Here is an 18,919-nt window from a genome sequence, read left to right on the forward strand (position 1 = left end):
GTACAGGAACTGCACATGACTTTAAACTGTCTCTATATGTGTGTGTTTGTGTTTGCTCCAAAACACCCACCCACAGAAAGTTACAAGCGCTTGGGTTTTTTCCTCATATACACATAAACAACACTGGATTTATGAGCAAAACTGCTGACATTTGGACAAACAAACACTAGTGTTCATCAGTGCAACATGTGTTCTGTTTTCAGAAGAAGTGAAAGGTGGCTGACTGGGATTGTAACAGAGAGAAACATAAAAGAGATGTAAATGATCAAGGTGAGACATGACAGCAAATACCACAGAGAAAGTCACAAACATGAGAAAGGTAAAGACAGAGAATCACTAAAAATGAGTGAGAGGGAGGAGAGAGTCAAACAGATGAAGACAGAAACTGACATTTGACATTAAGACTTCTTTAATGAGTCACTGAAGTTTCGTGTGACATGACAGACAGCAGAGGGGAGTAAAAATAACCAAAAACGTCAAGCAAAAACATACCACCGGTTTGTTAATATGAAGGCAACACGTCGTGTGGCCCTGCAGAACAAACAGCATTACCCACATACCAGACATTGTCAAGAGTCGAACAGAAAAAGAGAAAAGACAGAAACATAAAAAGACAGACATCCAGACGACACAGCAGACACACAACACAGGTTGATGTGACCAACTAGAAATAGTGGCAGCCTCCGCCTCGGGTGTGCCCAGCCCTGCCTACTGTGACATTACCTGCCTACCACCACATAATCATGATGAATCGCTCTGGGGCTTGCCGCCGACCGCTCACATTGCCAAACAATGAGTGGCAATGGCAAACATCACCACACCACACAGCCTCTCTCCCTTTATCTTCTCTCTTTTTCTGTCATGGTGTTCTCATTTTTTTCATTATTTTTCTTATCTCCGCCTCTCTCTTTCTCACCAACATCTTGCTTGTCTGCTGTCCTTGCCTCCTATACCCTCTCCACATTGTCTTTTTTTTCCAGCCCTCCTCTTCTTGCCTGGTCTGACTCTTTTCTCTCTCTTCTGTGTTTTCTCTGATGCACCTCTGTCCTCAATCTCTTCTTTCAGATTCAAGGAGGGCAGGCACCAGAGAAAGGAAGCTGGAGGTTTGATTAATAGAAGGACACTGTATGTATGCAAAACAAGCAGTATAATTATACTTAACCTGATGATATTCAACAATTTCAGCAAGTAAACTGTGTGTTTATAGTTAGCAGGCTATCAAAGAATTTGGAAAATGATGTCAGCCTGCTGCAATTTGAAAGTATGTCAAACCATATTCACTCAGAATATCGGATAATTAAGATGCAAGTCAACACTTCAGACTTCAGTGAACTGTAATTCTGAGGCAGGAAAGACATTTACGTGAAATTTCAGCAAATATTTTCCTCATGGCATTTGTTTTTCCTACGTCATCTCTCAGCATAAAAAAATTGGGTGGTGAGGTTGCTACAGGGGGGGAAATGTGATGTATTATAGTTATACTTCCACAATATCATAAGTTGCAAGACTGTGGAGGGCATTTTCAGAATTTAATACCAAGCCAAACCACATTACTTCAAGCAGCACTTTTGTTTGTTTGTTTTAATCTACCACAGGGATCAGGGTGAGAAAGAAAACATTGTTTATCATTACTTTTTCTCCTAAAATCAGAATCTGACAATGGGAATGAATTACATATTCAGCAATAACAAAGAGGGTAGCATCACTGCTTTATATTTTTTCAAATCCCACCATGGCTACAAAATTGTTCTCATTTCTCAAACACAGTTGAAATAACACAGAACTAAAAGAACAGAGTCTGCTAAATGGAATGATACGAGTCAACAGAAAGCCTGTAAGAGCTGGTAAAATCCAAGATAGTGAATTTCTGTCACGACTTCCCAAGCAATTACCAGTGTTTCCCCTTCACTTTACCCCTCTAGGCTACTGTCTAAATAAAGAAATGAAGCTTGAGAGGTAAACAGTGTAGCTCTTTAATATTGTATGACGCTTCAGCCTCCTTGCTAGCGATGTGAGTAGTCCTACAGTACAGTATCAGTCATCCTAGTGGGGAGAAGAAGGGAAGAGAGACAAAAGTCGTGGGGTTAACAAGACGAGTAAGTTGCCCATCCTCTCCCTGATTTGTCTCATCCGCAAGCATCTGTCTGATCCTTTGTGGAGCTGCCATCTTGGAGCGCTTCACCCACAGCTGATCCCTATTACCGGGGAGGACAGCAGCCTTATTACAACGGCTGAGGAGCTGCTAAGTGAATGTGTATGGGTGTGTATGTGTGTGTACGTTTAATTGTGTATGAGGGAAGGAGGGAGGAAGTCAGTGCAAGGGCTATAGGGGAAAAGGGCAGTTGTGGGAGAGAAGGTAGAGAGGAGACAAACGCAGAGACACCATAGACTCGTGTACAATAGAGGCAAACAGCCATTACTGTAGGTATCTGCTAACAGGAACACTTTCCCCTCTGATGACAACTCAGGACCATTTTCTGGCCAATTACTTTAAATAAAGTATAATGGGTGAGCGGTCACAGAGGGAGACAGGAGAGGAGGGGAGGAGAGAGGATTGATGATGTGTTTTAATGCTAATACATCCCAAACCAATACATCAGCGGTGTGATCAGCGCTCTCTTATTCACTTCCACACACTTTGATTCCAGTTATTTCATCTGTGACCCTCTCCACCCCTCTCCTCCTCTCTCTCTCTCTCCCTCTCTCTCTCTCTCAACACAACGGCCTCTGGGAAATACCTTTTAATGGCTCCTCTAAATTTGCTTCACAAAACACTCTTCTTTTTCTACACACACTTCTCTCACTAAATATCTATCTCCTGTGACATATAATAAAGTGTAATCATGGGTTCAAAACAGCAACAATGCCAGGTTTAAATGTCAATCATAATTGATATTCAGCAAAATGTGTAACAGTGTAACATAAATACTACATTTATCATCGAGCTCAATGAGCTCCAATTCACCACATTGCTTTATAAAATGTACAACATATTTCAGTAACATAGTCGATGTTGCCAGTGGATGACATAAATGGTAAAATGAAAGTTGTAAAGTTTTTATTGCCTGTAGAGTTGAATTTACTCATCCAATAATCTGGGAGAGAAAAGCACACTTCTGACTATATTGTTCTGTTGAAAAGTATATTATTTAGTCTCAGTAGGATATAAAGAATAGGTTGCCATAGCAAGGATACTATTCTGTTGATAGTTTCAATTATTCCCTGTTCTTGTTTTTAACTATCCAAAGCCATTTTTGCACACCACCCTGATGAGTTAGTATGGTGGCACTGTCATTTCAACTCAATACAATAAAGTTATTGTCTGCTTGTGAAGAAAATTGACTATAATTACAGAGGAAAGGTGCCAGAGATACGGGGGTGAGCAATTCAGACAAAAAGCCTTGGCATTTTAATAATAATTTAACAGTTCAGTCGTGGGTTAATTGTGACAGGTAGACTGAAGAGCACATTCTTACTTTAGATATGTCTTCTTGCCAGGCTTTTTGTTTAGAAGACAGTCATTTCTTTTATCTGACTGCCTTTGTCTCTCAAACACAATACAGAAAAGTACACAGAGAAGGAGTCATTTTACTGTCTTGCAAAAAGATAATACAAATGTATTTGTCTGTTGCCTCCGTCTAATCAGACAGAACTGACTGCTTAAGAGAGACAGACAGCGATACCAAGAAAACTCAAGCTCTTTATTTACTCTTTCGTTTAACAAAGCCATTCAGACACTAATGCATAAAAAATTATGGTAATTATTTAGCTTCACTACTTTCGCCCTCAACAGAAAGGCAACAAATGTGCAAGAAATGAACATCCACACAAACAAATAATGCAGAAGCATTAAGAGAGTCTGTGACAGCCAGCTATCATCCAACACAGAACACTAACACCTTATACAGGCAATAACAAGTCCTCAGAAAAAGAAAGAATCACAGTTGAGCCACGTGAAGCAACATCAAACTAGAAACACTTCCTCGCGGTTGTGTGCCTCTGCCAACCAGTCAAGTAGCAGTTTTCATCTATGTCTGTTGGATGACTTTGAAGGAATTTAACAAAAAGGTATTCAGTGTATTTTCCTTGTATGTGTTCACATGCTTGGTCAATAAAGCTGATTCCAACAGAACACAAAATTTTAGCCATAAGAGTAGACGATGCTTCAGATATGGACGTTGCTGCAAAGAAGCATCAAATACTAATATGTGGATGCTTCACACACATCTTCATCCCGGCAGAACAGAAGATCTAAACAGTCACCACAGTTTCAAGGTGAAGACCCAAGATTAGTGTCACCAATTCAGTATCTGACCAAATGTGAAATATGGACACAATCTCCTCTTCTGTGACTTATGGCGTTGAATAATGGCCAGAAAAGTGTTTTTGCAGAACATAATGATGTCACAGTGGAGTTAATCTTTAACCTTTTGGATATAAAATGTCATAATTTTATCTTATTAGACATTTATGTGAAATTTTGTCATAATTAGCATATGAATTCTCGGGTTATGGCCAAAAACGTGTTTTGTTAGGTCACAGTGACCTTGACCTTTGACCACCAAATTCTAATCAGTTCATCCTTGAGTCCAAGTGGGCGTCTGTGCCAGATGTAATGAAATTCCCTCCAGGCGTTCCTGAGATATCAGGTTCACAGGAATGGATGGACAGAAGCCACGACTGTTGCTGGCATGGAGGCATAAAAACATGATTGTCAGTGTAAGGACCCCACATTTTGTCATTAACAAAGCTTCAGTTAAGCAAATATTCATACAGTACCATCTCACCACAAGCACACACTTACTGCATATCCCTACTATATAAAGTATGAACTACGTGGTGTCAACTGGAAATAACACCCTTCTCAATCTCTCCTCATCACCTTGTAGAGGGAAATATCACCTTAGACAAAGACATCATTGTCAAAACTGGTGTAAATGAGCGCAAGCTTGTGTGCGATTTTGTACACTAAAATACACAAAGACCCAGTGGATTTCTTGCTGATTAAAGGGATGTTTTATTTTGCATCCACTATGACAAATGTCAATCGATTATCAATAATGAGCTTAAAAAAACCTGGGTAAGCACCATGATCAGTGCAAAAACAATGCTGAACCTGCAAAAAGATTAATAGGATTTTTTGCTGACAGAGAACAGAGTTGTAATAGCAAAAGCTGTGGACCATGAATAAAATAAACAGAAAATGTCATTACACCAGAATAAGTAAAAATTAAAACTCATCTGTTGTGACATGGACTTGATGGGAAATTTTGCTATGCTGACACAAGAGTGGTGGGTGGTAAAATTTTGCTCATTCCTTAGGGACAAAGACAGAAAAACAGAGAGAGGAAGAGAAAAAGTAGATTGTGTGTGTGTGTGTGTGTGTGTGTGTGTGTGTGTGTGTTTGTGTGTGTGTGTGTGTGTGTGTGTATGTGTGTGTGTACCAAGGATTCCTCATGTTATGTGGACATATGGGGACAAAAACCAGTCCCCCTAACATAAATCATTAATTTTAGGGTGAAGACTTGGTTTAAAGTCAAGATTAGTTCATGATAAGGATAAGTTTAACAGCTTGGTGGAGCACCAACAGCAAAATAAACTCTGCAGTCAGGTTTTAGTTGAGAGGCCAGATGAACATATAGGAAAAGTATAGAGAAGGAGGAGCAAATGACTTAGAGGACAACAACAGACAATACATCAAAAATACTGCAAATGGAAAAAACAAGGCGAAGCAGGGAAGTAAATTACAAATCCGAAATTGAGGCTCCGTACTCTCCTGACACGTCCAAATTTATGGATCAGGGGAAACATGCAGTAGATGACTCACAATCACACAATGTATTTATGTTTCAGGGGAAAACGGTGTAAATAGACTCATAAGACCTATGCCTGCAGTTCATCTTCCACGTAGACAAACATACACAACAACACACACGCATGGACTAAATTATACTTTAAAGTATAAAAAAGGGGATAACACAAATGAGGTCATTAAGTCCCTGGAGAACATCTCCTGTTACCGTAATCGTTGACTCGGAAAAGTCAATATTTGTGCAGGTTGTGAAACATAGCAGAGTTGTATATGGGGAGGACACTAGCTTAAGGACTGACAGACACTATATTCAATTTGTGGATTTACTGTATATATACAGTAAATCCACGCTGTATATCTTACTGTATATCTTATATTTACACTTCTGCAACACCCAAATGAAGTAAACTCAACGTATTTTACTAAACTAAGAAGATTTTTTATGTGGCATTATTGTATGTATTTTATTTGCTGCCAAAAATGCATATTATAAGAATATTTCTAGAACACTAGATGAAAAACACAGAAGAAAGTGGGTTTTGTCCAGAAACACACTTTTTTAAAAGACCCAGGATTTTCGAACGAAGAGAAAATAAACTAGTTTCTCTTATTCCCACTGGTCTCTGAGAATCACTTTTTAATTAAAAAACAAACATCTCCACACAAGAATATTTCAAAAGAAACATTGCCCATTTCTCATTACGGTGTGTGATGACTTATAAACTTTTCCCAGTTCAGTGTGGATCCATTAAGTATGTCAGGCACATGTTTTTGTGCCTGACAAGACTTTAATAAATTAAATGTATTCCTTTGCTATTCCATCAAAGAGGTCATAATTTTGCAGAAAAAAATTAAATTAGGAAATTAGGAAAACAGAATTAAATACATTTTCTACCTAGGTTGTTTTGACAAGAAGGTATAAAAAACTTTTTGTTCTGTTCTTGAGTAAACAAACAAATCTACTTTTAATTTGCCTTCATTTCTTTTCATGCAACATAACATCACATTAGAAATATAATCTAAACCCAAGAAGCATGAAGCACCCTATTTTAGCAAATGTCTCAGGTAGGAATAGTGGTACATGATGAGTTGCTAAAAAGGATTTCGCACAAACAATCCATTATACACACAAAAAAACGTCACACACACACACAAACACAACTGATTTGGACTCAGTAATGTCACCTCCAAACACAGTTAACTACATGATAAATGATTTGCAAATGCACCACTGCAACACTAGAAGAGACTGAGAAAGGAAGGTTAGAGGACAGAAAGCAGACGAGGACAGGACAAAGACAAGAAGGGCAAAGACAGAGGTAAAGTCACCCTTTCTGTAGCGAGCTGAGGCTCAGGACTGGCAGCTTCACAAAGGAAGGAGATGAGAAAATGAAAGTCATTTGAGAAGAGAAACAGGGATATTTGCACTGACACACACATCCAAATGTCATATCTAATGTGCTGCTTCCATGAGGGGAGGAAAAAAGAGAGGAAAAGTCAATGACAGAAAAAGACAAGTGGGGTGGTGGAGAGAGCGTCATAGAGGAAGAAACATGAGGATAGACAGAGAGAAACAGAGATAACTCCTTTGACTGATGACTCATGAAAATTAAAACCGTTCGTCTTGAGGACATGCTTTCATTTTCCGCCCCTGCTGTGATCCCTTTCTTCCTGAACTGTGATTGTAGCTGCAGGTACACCAGGTGCATCAATCTGTGTATGCATACGGACGTGACTGAAGGTGTGAACGAAACTACGCAAACTCTGTCTGTCTTGTCTGTGTTTCACACACACACACACACACACACACACACACACACACACACACACACACTTGTGTTCAGTCTCCTCTCAAGGTATTCTTTTGTTGTTTTAAAAGTGATTTGTTTTTCAGTCACACACTGAGTTGCCTTGTAGGCAACTCAGTGTGTGACTTTTATTGGAAAAATTTTTAAAGAATTTCCTTTGGCATGACTTGCTGCAACACCAGTTATGTTGCACTACGTAGTTTCACTTTGTAGCCTACCTCTCCAGTGTTCACTGAGACCTGGGGTTGTACAACATCTCCAGAATCATACCTCCCGATGGAAAATACATGACTGTTTCATGGTTTCAACAGGAGGGAATCAGAAGCAATAAAAAAATCAAATATAAAGCCATTTGAAAGAGTATAGTGAAGCTTTGGACTGACTATACAAGCGAGCAACACAGGACAACTTGAAAGGGAGATGAAGGAGATGACTCAATTGAATCTGGCTAACATAAAAAGAGCTTTGTGGGTGCATGTGTGTGTGTGTGTATCAGTGTGTATTTTGTTATGATATTTTTGGTTGGAAATGAAAGCACACATTTAACACATTTTATTATGTGTACAAATACACAACAGGCTAATAAGTTTGTATTGGAATTATAATTAAAACAGTGCGCAGTGGTGCATGTCTTCATAACCTCAGGCTTTATCATGAGTCACAACTTACAGCCGTCTATTGTTTAATAAAGGATTGCTGGGCCTGTGTACATAGAGAAAATAGATAACACTTCAATGACACCAGCTCATGGGACACAGCTGAAGCACAGCACCTCAGTTCAGTCTGTACATCACTGTTGAGCATTGCTCTGTTCAGCCAAACTGATTGAGAACAAGCCATTTTTAAAATTGGTACAGTTTTGTATGCTTTTCTGAAAACTTAAAAATAGCTCACTTTAAGGGAAAATGTGTCCAGTAACACAAAACCTCCACAGAAGTTAAAAAGCACTTAACTTCCTTCTTATTTGCCCTAGGATCTTATTGGAGGACCATTGGAGGTTATTTTTACTTTAAGAGAGATTTAAAACAATTAAAATCTTACCTTGGGCTAGCACATTCATATATTTAATAATAAAGAAAATCAAGGCTACTATTATCAGAATCCATTTGCCATAACTTGTTTTATGTTTCTTGGGGTCACAAGTACAAAACTCAAGCCTAGAGAATTATTCATAAATGACACATTCATTTTGACACACTGAAATACCACTACCTGCCACTGATTACCGGTCTGGAACAGAGAGGCTCGGATTACAACACACACAGAGGGGAGTGTGACTTTATTCTCTGCTCAGGACACCATTACTCCACTATATCTTTACACAGCAAATACTTGTTTTCTGACATCTAGTGGGACTGAATGTCATATATTGCACCTTTAACAATATATTTCATTTGTTACTGGCTTTGTCTTTATGTATATAGAAAAACTTGTTTTTGCTACAGAGAGCCAAAATGAAAACAGACCATCTGGGTTATGTTTGCTTTGACTTTGTATGTAATTGCGCCTCAACTAAAATTTGATTACCACTACCTGCTTCTGATTATATGTAACACAAATACATATAATCTATGCCTAAAATGACTGAAGTTGTAAAGTATATATTAGAGATGCCCCAAGTCTATCCTAACGATCAGTATCAGGGCCGATTCGAGCATATTTTAATGGATTGGTATCAGATCAAATTCTGATCCTCTGCTGTGTTTCGTCCACCTCAGCCTGCTAGTGTTGCAGTGCTGCTCTCCTTTAGAACAGCAGGGCTCAACAGTATAAGCATTTTGAGAGTGAAAATTAGAGCATGCAAAAAATTATTCGGCCATGATAGTGCGAATGACTCTGAGTTCTGACACTGAGGTTGGCAAAATTTCGTAACGCTCTGACAGTAACAATTATCTTATCACTCCTCTCTCTTTCTTATTAACTAAGCAGCAATTTAGAAAAAAACTTTCAGGTTGCATCATTTTTAGCCGGCGCTGACCATTGCTGTTGCTGGTTAGAACGACAAACATCACTGCCAGCAGGTCACATCAGTTTGCACTAATTAACGTTAATTCTGTGAGTAACTTGCTGACAGGCAAAATTTTAATTTGTCTGTTGTCAGGTTTGTGATCTCTCTCTGGTGTCTGTACTAGGCTAAAAATCATCTGTGAGGAGAGAGACTCCACTCCACTTAAACAGAGAGAATTTCAGGAGTGGCGCTCTCCCAGTTTAACTTTCACCGATGTATAATATCAATAATTTAAGCTTAAAAACCTAATAAAATCAGGATCTTCAGTATCTGGATCATGAAGCTCATGAAAATTAAGGTGTGCCAAATTAGTGGGCTACAAATGTTATTTTAATGTGTCCCATTTATACATATTTAATCAACATTTAGGTAAATATGAGTATCTGATCGGACACGGTATATCCAATATTAAAAGACTGAAGATTGGGATCAGAGACAAAAAAGGTAGACTGGGCATCCATATGTGTTCAGTATTGCTGTGCTATCATTGACTGTGTTTGAGAGATAAACACATAACTACAAACACTTCATAACTACTTTTCACCGCTGTCATTCTGGACAAATTTCAGTATCCACTCGATATGGCTCTGTTGCATTCAAGCCAGCATGCCAGTGTCCGCCAGATGTGGCATCTCAGTCATGGCTCATACGCAGCTCCTCTCTCAGTTCCGCTATCTTTACACACCAGGTCTATTTTTGAAGGAGCAGCTCGCATCTCTGAAGAATGAAATTCACTCTTGAATGTTATAAATGTCTACATTTATTGACAATTGACATTAAATAAATATTTTAAAAGGTGCAATATATGATATTCATCCCCACTAGATGTCGCATTACAGCACGAGCATCTCAGACCAAAACAAATGTACGCATCATTTCCTCGGTAAAGTTGGGAAAAAAAGAAAGCATCCCCTGAACTGACAGCTCACAAAACTCAGATCAAACTGTCAAACTAGGCAGTGCTGCTCAAATATGGATGAAGATTCTTTTACTGCGTTGCCTATTTCTCACCTCAAATATTTTCAGAAACATAGTTTAGTTTACTCTGTAATATTATAAAGTTTGTGAATTGGCCGCCATGTTAAAAACGGACACGGGAAGACATGGAGGGACTCACATGCACGCGCAGCCAGGCCGGTTATTAAAACAAAGAACAGAGAGGCTATATCTTTACAGCAGCAAATACTTGTTTTCTGACATCTAGTGGGACTGAATGTCATATATTGCACCTTTAACAATACATTTCATTTGTTATTGGCTTTGTCTTTATGTATATAGAAAAACTTGTTTTTGCTGCAGAGACCCAAATTGAAAACAGAACATCTGGGTTCTGTTTGCTTTGACTTTGTATGCAATTGCGCCTCAACTAAAATTTGCTTTGCTCTCTGTGTGAACACGCTGTAATAACGCAAATTACTAAAAATCCAGCCTTGGAAAATAGCTTTTCTCAACACTACATTGTGTTGTTTACTCAATATATTTAGACAAGAAGGGAAATTTTAAAAAAAGATCTAATATCTTTGTTTATTCAATATATCTGTTTAAGCAGCCTATAACAAACTGTATTTCCCATATGCCCTAGACAATCGTGGGTTAAACATCACCAGATTGAGAAAAGAGGCGAGCCCGTTTGTGAGGCGACTGGTCACAGTTAGTTCAGACGTGTTCAGACATGTTCAGACATGAAGAAGAGGTTTGGTCTTTGAAGAAGACTCTCTCTGTCTCTCCTCTACCGCACCAACTCAGTCGTTTACTGACAACCGGCCACCTGGCACAGCTTCAAGGGAAAAATATGTGTCTTTATTAAGAAATAAAAAAGTGTTTACTCAGATAGTTTTGAAGTAGAGGAATGTCAAAGTGTGTGAATGTGTGTGTGCATGCATTAGTGAAAGAACGGGGAACAGTGTGTGAGGATATCTCTCAGAAGTCAGCACTGCATGCAATGTTTATCCACCACATATTGAGCAGTGCTGACCAGAAAGCCCCAACGGGGCCATTGGACCAGCTGGTGTAATACTGGCATACACAAAGCCCCAAACACAAACACATCTCTCTCTCTCACACATGCACACACACAAACACACTTACTCTCTCTTCAACACACATACATCATCCTATGGCAGCCCTTCCATTTCACTCCTCTCCTCCACCTTACGCCTCATCAGACATATTATAATTAGCCGTGCTGAGTAATTAACATCCAAATTAGGACCTTCATTTGCATATCTGCCCTCATTTGCATATACTTCCAGCAGCACACAGACCTGACATTCCTCCACACACTTATAAATGCCAGTACAAAACACAGGGGTACTCAGTCTTTTTCAACACAATTATCTGCCATCACAACGCATGCACACACCTTTTCACACACAAGAAACACACATATTCTTTCCTTTGAAAGCTGTTAGAAAACATGAACTGGGAACAGTAAAGGACAGAGAAGGGTCGGGGTGCAGAGAGGTGGATTAAAGCTAAAGGAGGGTTAAAAGAAAGAGAAAATCAGCACAGGCTAGCAAAGAGGGGGACTGAGGAGGGGATAGTAATAGAGGTAGCAGAGATAGAGTGGGAATGTGACACACTCCAGATGAGAAAAGGCAAAGTAAGACAGAAAGAAGAGTGCCTCGCCATTTATACATCTCACTTAAGCCCATAAACTTTGGAATTGAATCCATGGCTGTGCAAAGAGAGAGAGCAGCAAGTCTGGAAATCAGAACGGAGGCTGTTCAAGCTTGGAAAAAGAAGTGAGAGGGAGAATGACGAAACACTTCTCGCTCTCTGTGACATTTGCCCTCTGAATGGCATCAGCCCAACGGAGCGGAGCAGCAAAGAGTGATGCAGAGTCAAAAGAAAAGACAGAGATAGACAGGGAGAAAAAACACAAGTGAGAAAAGCAGAAGAATGAAAGACAATGGAAAGGGCATGAATGACAAGAGGAAAAGAGCGACAGGACGGGCAGAGCAGTTCCCGTCAGACATTCTTTCACCAGTCATTGCACAGAAGAGGAAAACCTGAGTTATGCTTCGGCGTTTCACATCGCTCTCACGATTTATGTTCTGGCGAGGATAATGCAGCTAGACGGCTCTGTTGAAAAGACACTCATAAATCTGATCTTGTTTTCGATTTTTTTCCCCCCCTTTCTTTCTCTTTCAGCGCCCCTAAAATCCTCTCAGTCTGTATTCTTTGGCATTCATCTGCTCTGGTCTATTTTTCGGTCTTCTTATGTGAAGGTATTCAGCAGCAAGCCTTTGTCTCATGTACATACAGTATTCTGCTGAGCTTGTAGAGCTTGTAAATACAACATATAAAACACCCTCACTTACTGTGTCTCTCTTGTGCAGCATGCCAGTACACAAAGGCCTTGATCTATTCCTCTTCAACTGTTAAGAAGAAATGGCTTTACTTAACAATATCAAGAAAATTGCATGACACACCGAGTCAAAGCCAATCCGGTAATTTCATAACATGCTGAATAATGTGATATTTGGCCTCAAAACCATATTATGTATCTGTGCATTGCATAGCAAGTGATGTGTGGAAACATGCTGGCAATCACAGCTGAGTTCACACATCACATTCACCTTAGAAAATTGAATGGGTCATTGAAGTCTCTGCAGAAAACAGGCTCTCCTCTAAACTCAATCTAAACCTAGTTAGCCGTCCGTCTGGCTCACAGCCATATTGAGGTCTGTTATAAACAGGGAAAATAATGATAATATTTGGTTGAGCGCAGACAGCCAGTCAGCCCCATGCTCTCACTCCAGAGACCCAATTAATACCACTGTAAACCGCCGCTGCCCTTCACAGACAACACCAGTCGGCGCTGCATGTGTGTTTGTGTGTGACAGAGAGAGAGAGAGAGAGAGAGAGAGAGAGAGAGAGAGAGAGAGAGAAAGATGTGAGAGTATCACATGGTGAGGATGTGATTGAATACAACGCCCTGACCATCGTTGCCCTTCTCCAGCACTAATCGATTATTATTGTAGACCTAAATCATCTTTCAGATCGCTGGCCAACCAGCCAATCATGACCAGCAACGTAACCGCTGATATCCTAAATAAATGTTTATGGTGTTGATCATTTTAAAAGAAACTGGGGCATGTGAGGTTGCCTCCTGAACATAACATTATGAGGAGAAGAGTATCCTAGTAACCTTTCAGCCTGACATTGATATTTAGCTACTATGTGATCTTCTAGTGGCTTAAAGGGTGACTCCACCTGCGTTGCTTTCCGGGTTATTCAAGTGAAAACGCCCACTCAGCCGTAAGCAAAAAGCAGTGACATGGGTTAGAGCCAGAGCGCTGATGCCCCCCCCCACCACACACACATACACACACACACACAGAGTTCGCTGACACAGTGTCTTCCTAACATACTCGCTCGCTGTATGTTACAGCATGAAAAATTGTCCAGATATCCTACGAGCGATGTCACAGCCCTGAGTCTGAGTGTGTGAGATGTTTATAAATGCACCGGATGGAGCGGAGGGACAGACAGCTGCTTGGTGCCTGGAGCTCTGGAGCTTCAGGATGAATAACACCCGCGAGTCACACCGGATTCTGCTCTGATCCGGAGGGAGAAGAGCTCAGAGGTTATTTTTTAAACTTTGAGCAGCAGCAACAGCAAGTTCTCAGTCTGTGGCTGCTGGCTAGGCGGACTAGGGGGTTTGTATCAGTTTATATGTAGCAACGTCATCATGCAGAAACCTACGTCAGGTCACGTGGGAAAAAGTTTTTAGACGGTCTTGGGAAAATGGCATTTTGACACTAAAACACACTTCAACCAAACTTTGAATTTTCAGATTTGAATACATATGGAACAATAATGTGAAGCTACCAAATGATATAAAAACCTCAATCAAAAAAAAGTACCTGCCCTTTAAAGTGATGGGAAACTGGTGTGAGTTATTTGAGATTAAATCACCAGTCAATTAATCAATTATTCAACTGGGAGAGTTTCAGAATTAATCTCAGAATAAATCTGCAACTATTTTTGATAATTTGATGATTTTTTTCAAGGAAAGATACCAAAACATCACCTAGTTTAAGCCTCTCAATTATGTTAGTGTTGAGAAAGGAAGATCTTTTCAAAAGCACCTGCACCTGAGACAGTCAGACGTGCGAATATCTCCTGTGAAAAAAGGCTCATGTGATAGTAAATTGAGTATATTTGGACTGTTGGTTGAGAAAAACAAGAAATTTCAAGACGTTACCTTGAGATTTAGGAAATTGCAATGGTCATTTTTGCAAGGCTATTTTCTGTAGAGGGGGTAAATGATTGATCGAGAAAATAATCGATGATGAAAATAATAGTTGCAGCCTAATGTCTATATTGACGGTTATTTATCCCACTAACGTATCACTGTATCAAGCTGTAACTTTCCACCTAGCTAACTGTACACCTGTCCCGTTAATTGCCCTGTCAACCATTACACACGAGCCCCGACTAACCGTTAGTCAACAACTGCCACGGGGGGGAAAAAATATACATCAGGTCAACAAATATTCAGCACAACTTAGCTAAAAAGGGACAAAACAAACAAACAAAATACCCTAAATACCTACGAAGTTGTTAGACGGACCGTTGCTGCCAACTTGAGCAACTCAAGGGCAAAAAAAGCAGCAACATTTTGAAGCCAAGTTGATTTTTCTTTTTGCCAAAATCTTTTTTCTTTTTCATGTTCCTTACCTTTTCCGCCGAGAGCGCAGGAGTGGCCCCAGAAAAGCCCAGAAAACAGCAAAAAAGGGACCCCGAGTGTCTGCATGGTTATCGGAGCTGTGTTGCCGGGTGATGTCTCCCCGTCCTCTCCTCCTCTGAAAACCTGGATCACCTCCTCAGCGCGAGGGTGTTTCTCAACGAGCCCGGCAGGTAGAGAGACCTTCACTGGAAACTGGGAACAGGGAGAGAGAGAGAGGGCGTCAGTAGAGCAGCGTAAATGAAGAGGAGCTTCCTGTTATATGCTTTCAAGATAAAACTCTGTCTACTGTTATTGTTATATAACGTCAAATACGAGTACAAAAACATCGCTATATTTATACTAGATGTTTTTTTAAATCGTATTGTCACATCTTAATGATTATGGAAGCCTCGAAACAAGTTTTTATATACACTACTATTAATACTACACTTTTATATTGAAGAAAATAGCTTATTTTCCGGTATCAGTATGGCTTAATTGGGTTAACTTGACTGTTAATGAGGCAGCTCCCTCAGACCAATGAAGAGAAGGAGCAAGTGGTGAAGACGGGGATGTAAGTAGGGGGATCTGTCTGAGATGAGTGTGAATGTGTTGAGTTTGGTGTTAAGAAAGGGGAGGGGGTGATTTTGACACCCCAAGAAAGAGCTGCTGTAGCTAATGGAGAATTTGCTCCATGTGATTGCACTCCTCTACAGAAATACAGCTACAGTTATTCAATCAGTTCAATAAACCCCAAGCCATAAGGCACCAGAAGCTTACCACACATCCCCAAAGTGAAGTGATTTTTGGTAGCTAGGGGGGGTCATAATACCACGCATACACAGGGAACATTAATTCCTCTGTGATTCAAGTTTTTCAACACATGAAACAGCTTCTAAATCAGTGTTTCCCGACTCCTCTGGCTTGTGACCCCCTTAAAGCAAAACGATGTGTATTACAGCACATTACAACGTGTACTACAGCACTACTACAATAGTCTACTACTTGGGAAAAGTTCAAGCAAAAAGTTATATTTTTTCTCCATAAGATAAGATAAATTCTGTGTAGATAAATTTTCTTTTTTCTGGTTTTCTATTGTGTTAATTCTCTTGTGACTGCTTAGATGCTTAGATGTTAGTGTCCCAATCCCTTGGTTGACCTTCAGACTCATTTTGCTTGACATTTCCTCATCATATCAATGAAAATGCAAGATCAGATTTGATCTCAGACTGACTGGTATAACAGGTGCGACACCTGAATACCTAAATGGCCATTTCGGTATTCAGACAAGTTGGTAACCCATGTGCATCCTTATATCAATTTATGAAGCTGTTATCCTCCATTAGTTGCCTGTGTTAGCTAGGCATTTGGGAAATGTAAAAAATCTGTCACTTTGATTTAGTGTAATATGAACTGTGGATTTTTGCATCTTCTTACAGCGATGTTCCTTTTCTAATCGAATGAAGCAGCTGCTACAATATGATGTTTTTCCAGCTGTATCCTCCTAACAAGAGCCCAAACAGCACAGCTATACACCCCCTCACAGATTTGAGTCTTTCAGTTTACACCCTGTGGCAGAATCACTGGTTTTCTCTAACGGCCGTATGTTCTTCAATTATTCCCCCTGTTCCTTCGTCTGTTGGGTGTGGGTGTGTGTTCTGGGGATTAGAGAGAGGGGGCAGACCTCAAGTGAGTTAAGAGGATAACAAAGATAGAACACACACACACATACACACAAATGCAGAGAAAAACATGCAGGACCACATTTACATGTACACGCAGCCACTTACACACATACTCCCAACTGGCTGTTTCCATGGCTGGTGGCAGCTAAGTTACAGCAGGGGGAAAGATGCATTAGGGAGCACATTGTTCCACTACCTGCAGCCAAGTCCTCAGGTAAGCAATCATTTAGAACAGGGGACATTTCACGGTGGCATTACTTAGGTATTGCATGTTATTGACGCACATTTTACTTTCAACATAACACATATTTCTCATATGGATTAGGCTGGTTGCCTTTTTGACTTTTGACTTTTTCCAGCATCTACTGTATCCTCCAGCAAACCCAAACAGTTTATGAGTAATGAATTATTCAACTGTTTATGACTCCTAAATTATTAATCTTATTAAGGTTTCATTTATTAAGGTATTGCATCCTCACAATGGTAAGGACTGGTAAGAAAAGCAGTGAATATAAAAATATTAAATTCTAAGATCTCAGATAGTATAATCTGTGTGTGCCAATGTGGAAAAGTATTTTTCATACCAACAAAACAGTGAAACAAGATATTTACCTGAGATGCCATCAGAACATAATATCTAGGCATCTAGACTCCATTAAAATTAAAGTTCAAGTCAAGTTCATGTTGCATTAGAATTATCCACAAAAATACCAAAGCAGAAAATCTTCCTCCATCTACAGAAAATTAATCTGGATGCTGTCTTCTTTTTTTCTCTATCTGCACCAACACTGGTGTGGCATCACAGATTATTGGACAAGACAAATTCATTTCTGCTGGTACAGAGGGCAGTTGTGGATTTTAACTGAGACTGACTGAGCAGTCGAATGAATAACAATCTGAAGTTTCAACCTAGAAGCATGATGATGATTGTTTCCTCACACACACACACACACACACACACACACACACACACACACACACACACAGGCATGTATGCATGCATCCACACTTCTGTTCACCACTAATCTTGCTAATGAAATGCACGAATGAATGACACTGAAAGATAGGACTCAGAAACCAGCTTCCACTGTACAGACCTGATACTCAAAGGGCCTAACCCACAGCTTGTTGTTGGGTGTAGTACTGACAGTAACAATAGTCACAATACTATGAAATAGGCTGATTAAATATGAAATTAATTATTTGTGCGAGCACATACAGCATGCACGTTTATGTAATTCCTCTTGCCATTACTGTCCTTATTGGGCAGAGTTAGTTCTATTTTCTAGTGGTACATGCCAATGGTCTCTAAAACACCAAAGGACTTCCTTGAACCTTCACATTCTCTCAATATTATTCTTGTTCGTCTGTGACAAAGAAGAGTTATTTGAAAAGCCATTTGCAGCACAACCTTTTTGTAACCAGTTGCTGGTTGCACTACAGACAGTCAATTAGTGTTTGACAAAGCTTCTCCTTTTCATCTGACAAGCAGTTAACAACAATGGAATGAAAGGTTACCAGGAGCATGTAGGTGTTTGATAAGGTGCCGCTGTAAAGGTCAGCTTATGATAAACTGCTACTTTTGGCAAGAAAATGCATTCTGTTGAAATGGATAAAGGACTCTCCTCCTACTGCCACGATGTGGTATAGACAGATGGGACTTAAGGCTAAAGTCTTCTAAGACAACATATATGGGGTGGAGCATGACTTTTCTAGACAGATTTGAGTTGATTTTTTGTTGTTGTTGCTGTTATGTTGTTAGGCCTTAATGTAGGCTGATATGGGTTCTGTTGATATTATAAAAATAATAAAATTATCATTTAAAAAACAAAAAAAGAAAGACCAGGCAGTTAATTGTACAGTGTGCTTCAGTACCACGGAGAGCTCCGTCACTTTGCTCAGGACAATCTTCTTCCACCAGGGGTCGCA

The 18,919-nt window shown here is 39.8% G+C and overlaps 1 protein-coding gene across 1 annotated transcript in view; it reads right to left on the reverse strand.

Annotated features, from left to right (window-relative positions):
- clstn2a (calsyntenin 2a) overlaps nucleotides 1-15,640 on the reverse strand; it is a 169,168-nt gene extending 153,528 nt beyond the window's left edge. The window contains exon 1 of the mRNA XM_067605523.1: nucleotides 15,317-15,640. Coding sequence (XP_067461624.1) covers nucleotides 15,317-15,392 — 76 coding nt within the window. The 5' untranslated portion in view covers nucleotides 15,393-15,640. The remainder of the gene's footprint in view (nucleotides 1-15,316) is intronic.
- Between the last annotated feature and the right edge of the window lie 3,279 nt (nucleotides 15,641-18,919).

Source organism: Thunnus thynnus, chromosome 12 (assembly GCF_963924715.1).
Source record: "Thunnus thynnus chromosome 12, fThuThy2.1, whole genome shotgun sequence".
NCBI lineage: Eukaryota > Metazoa > Chordata > Actinopteri > Scombriformes > Scombridae > Thunnus > Thunnus thynnus.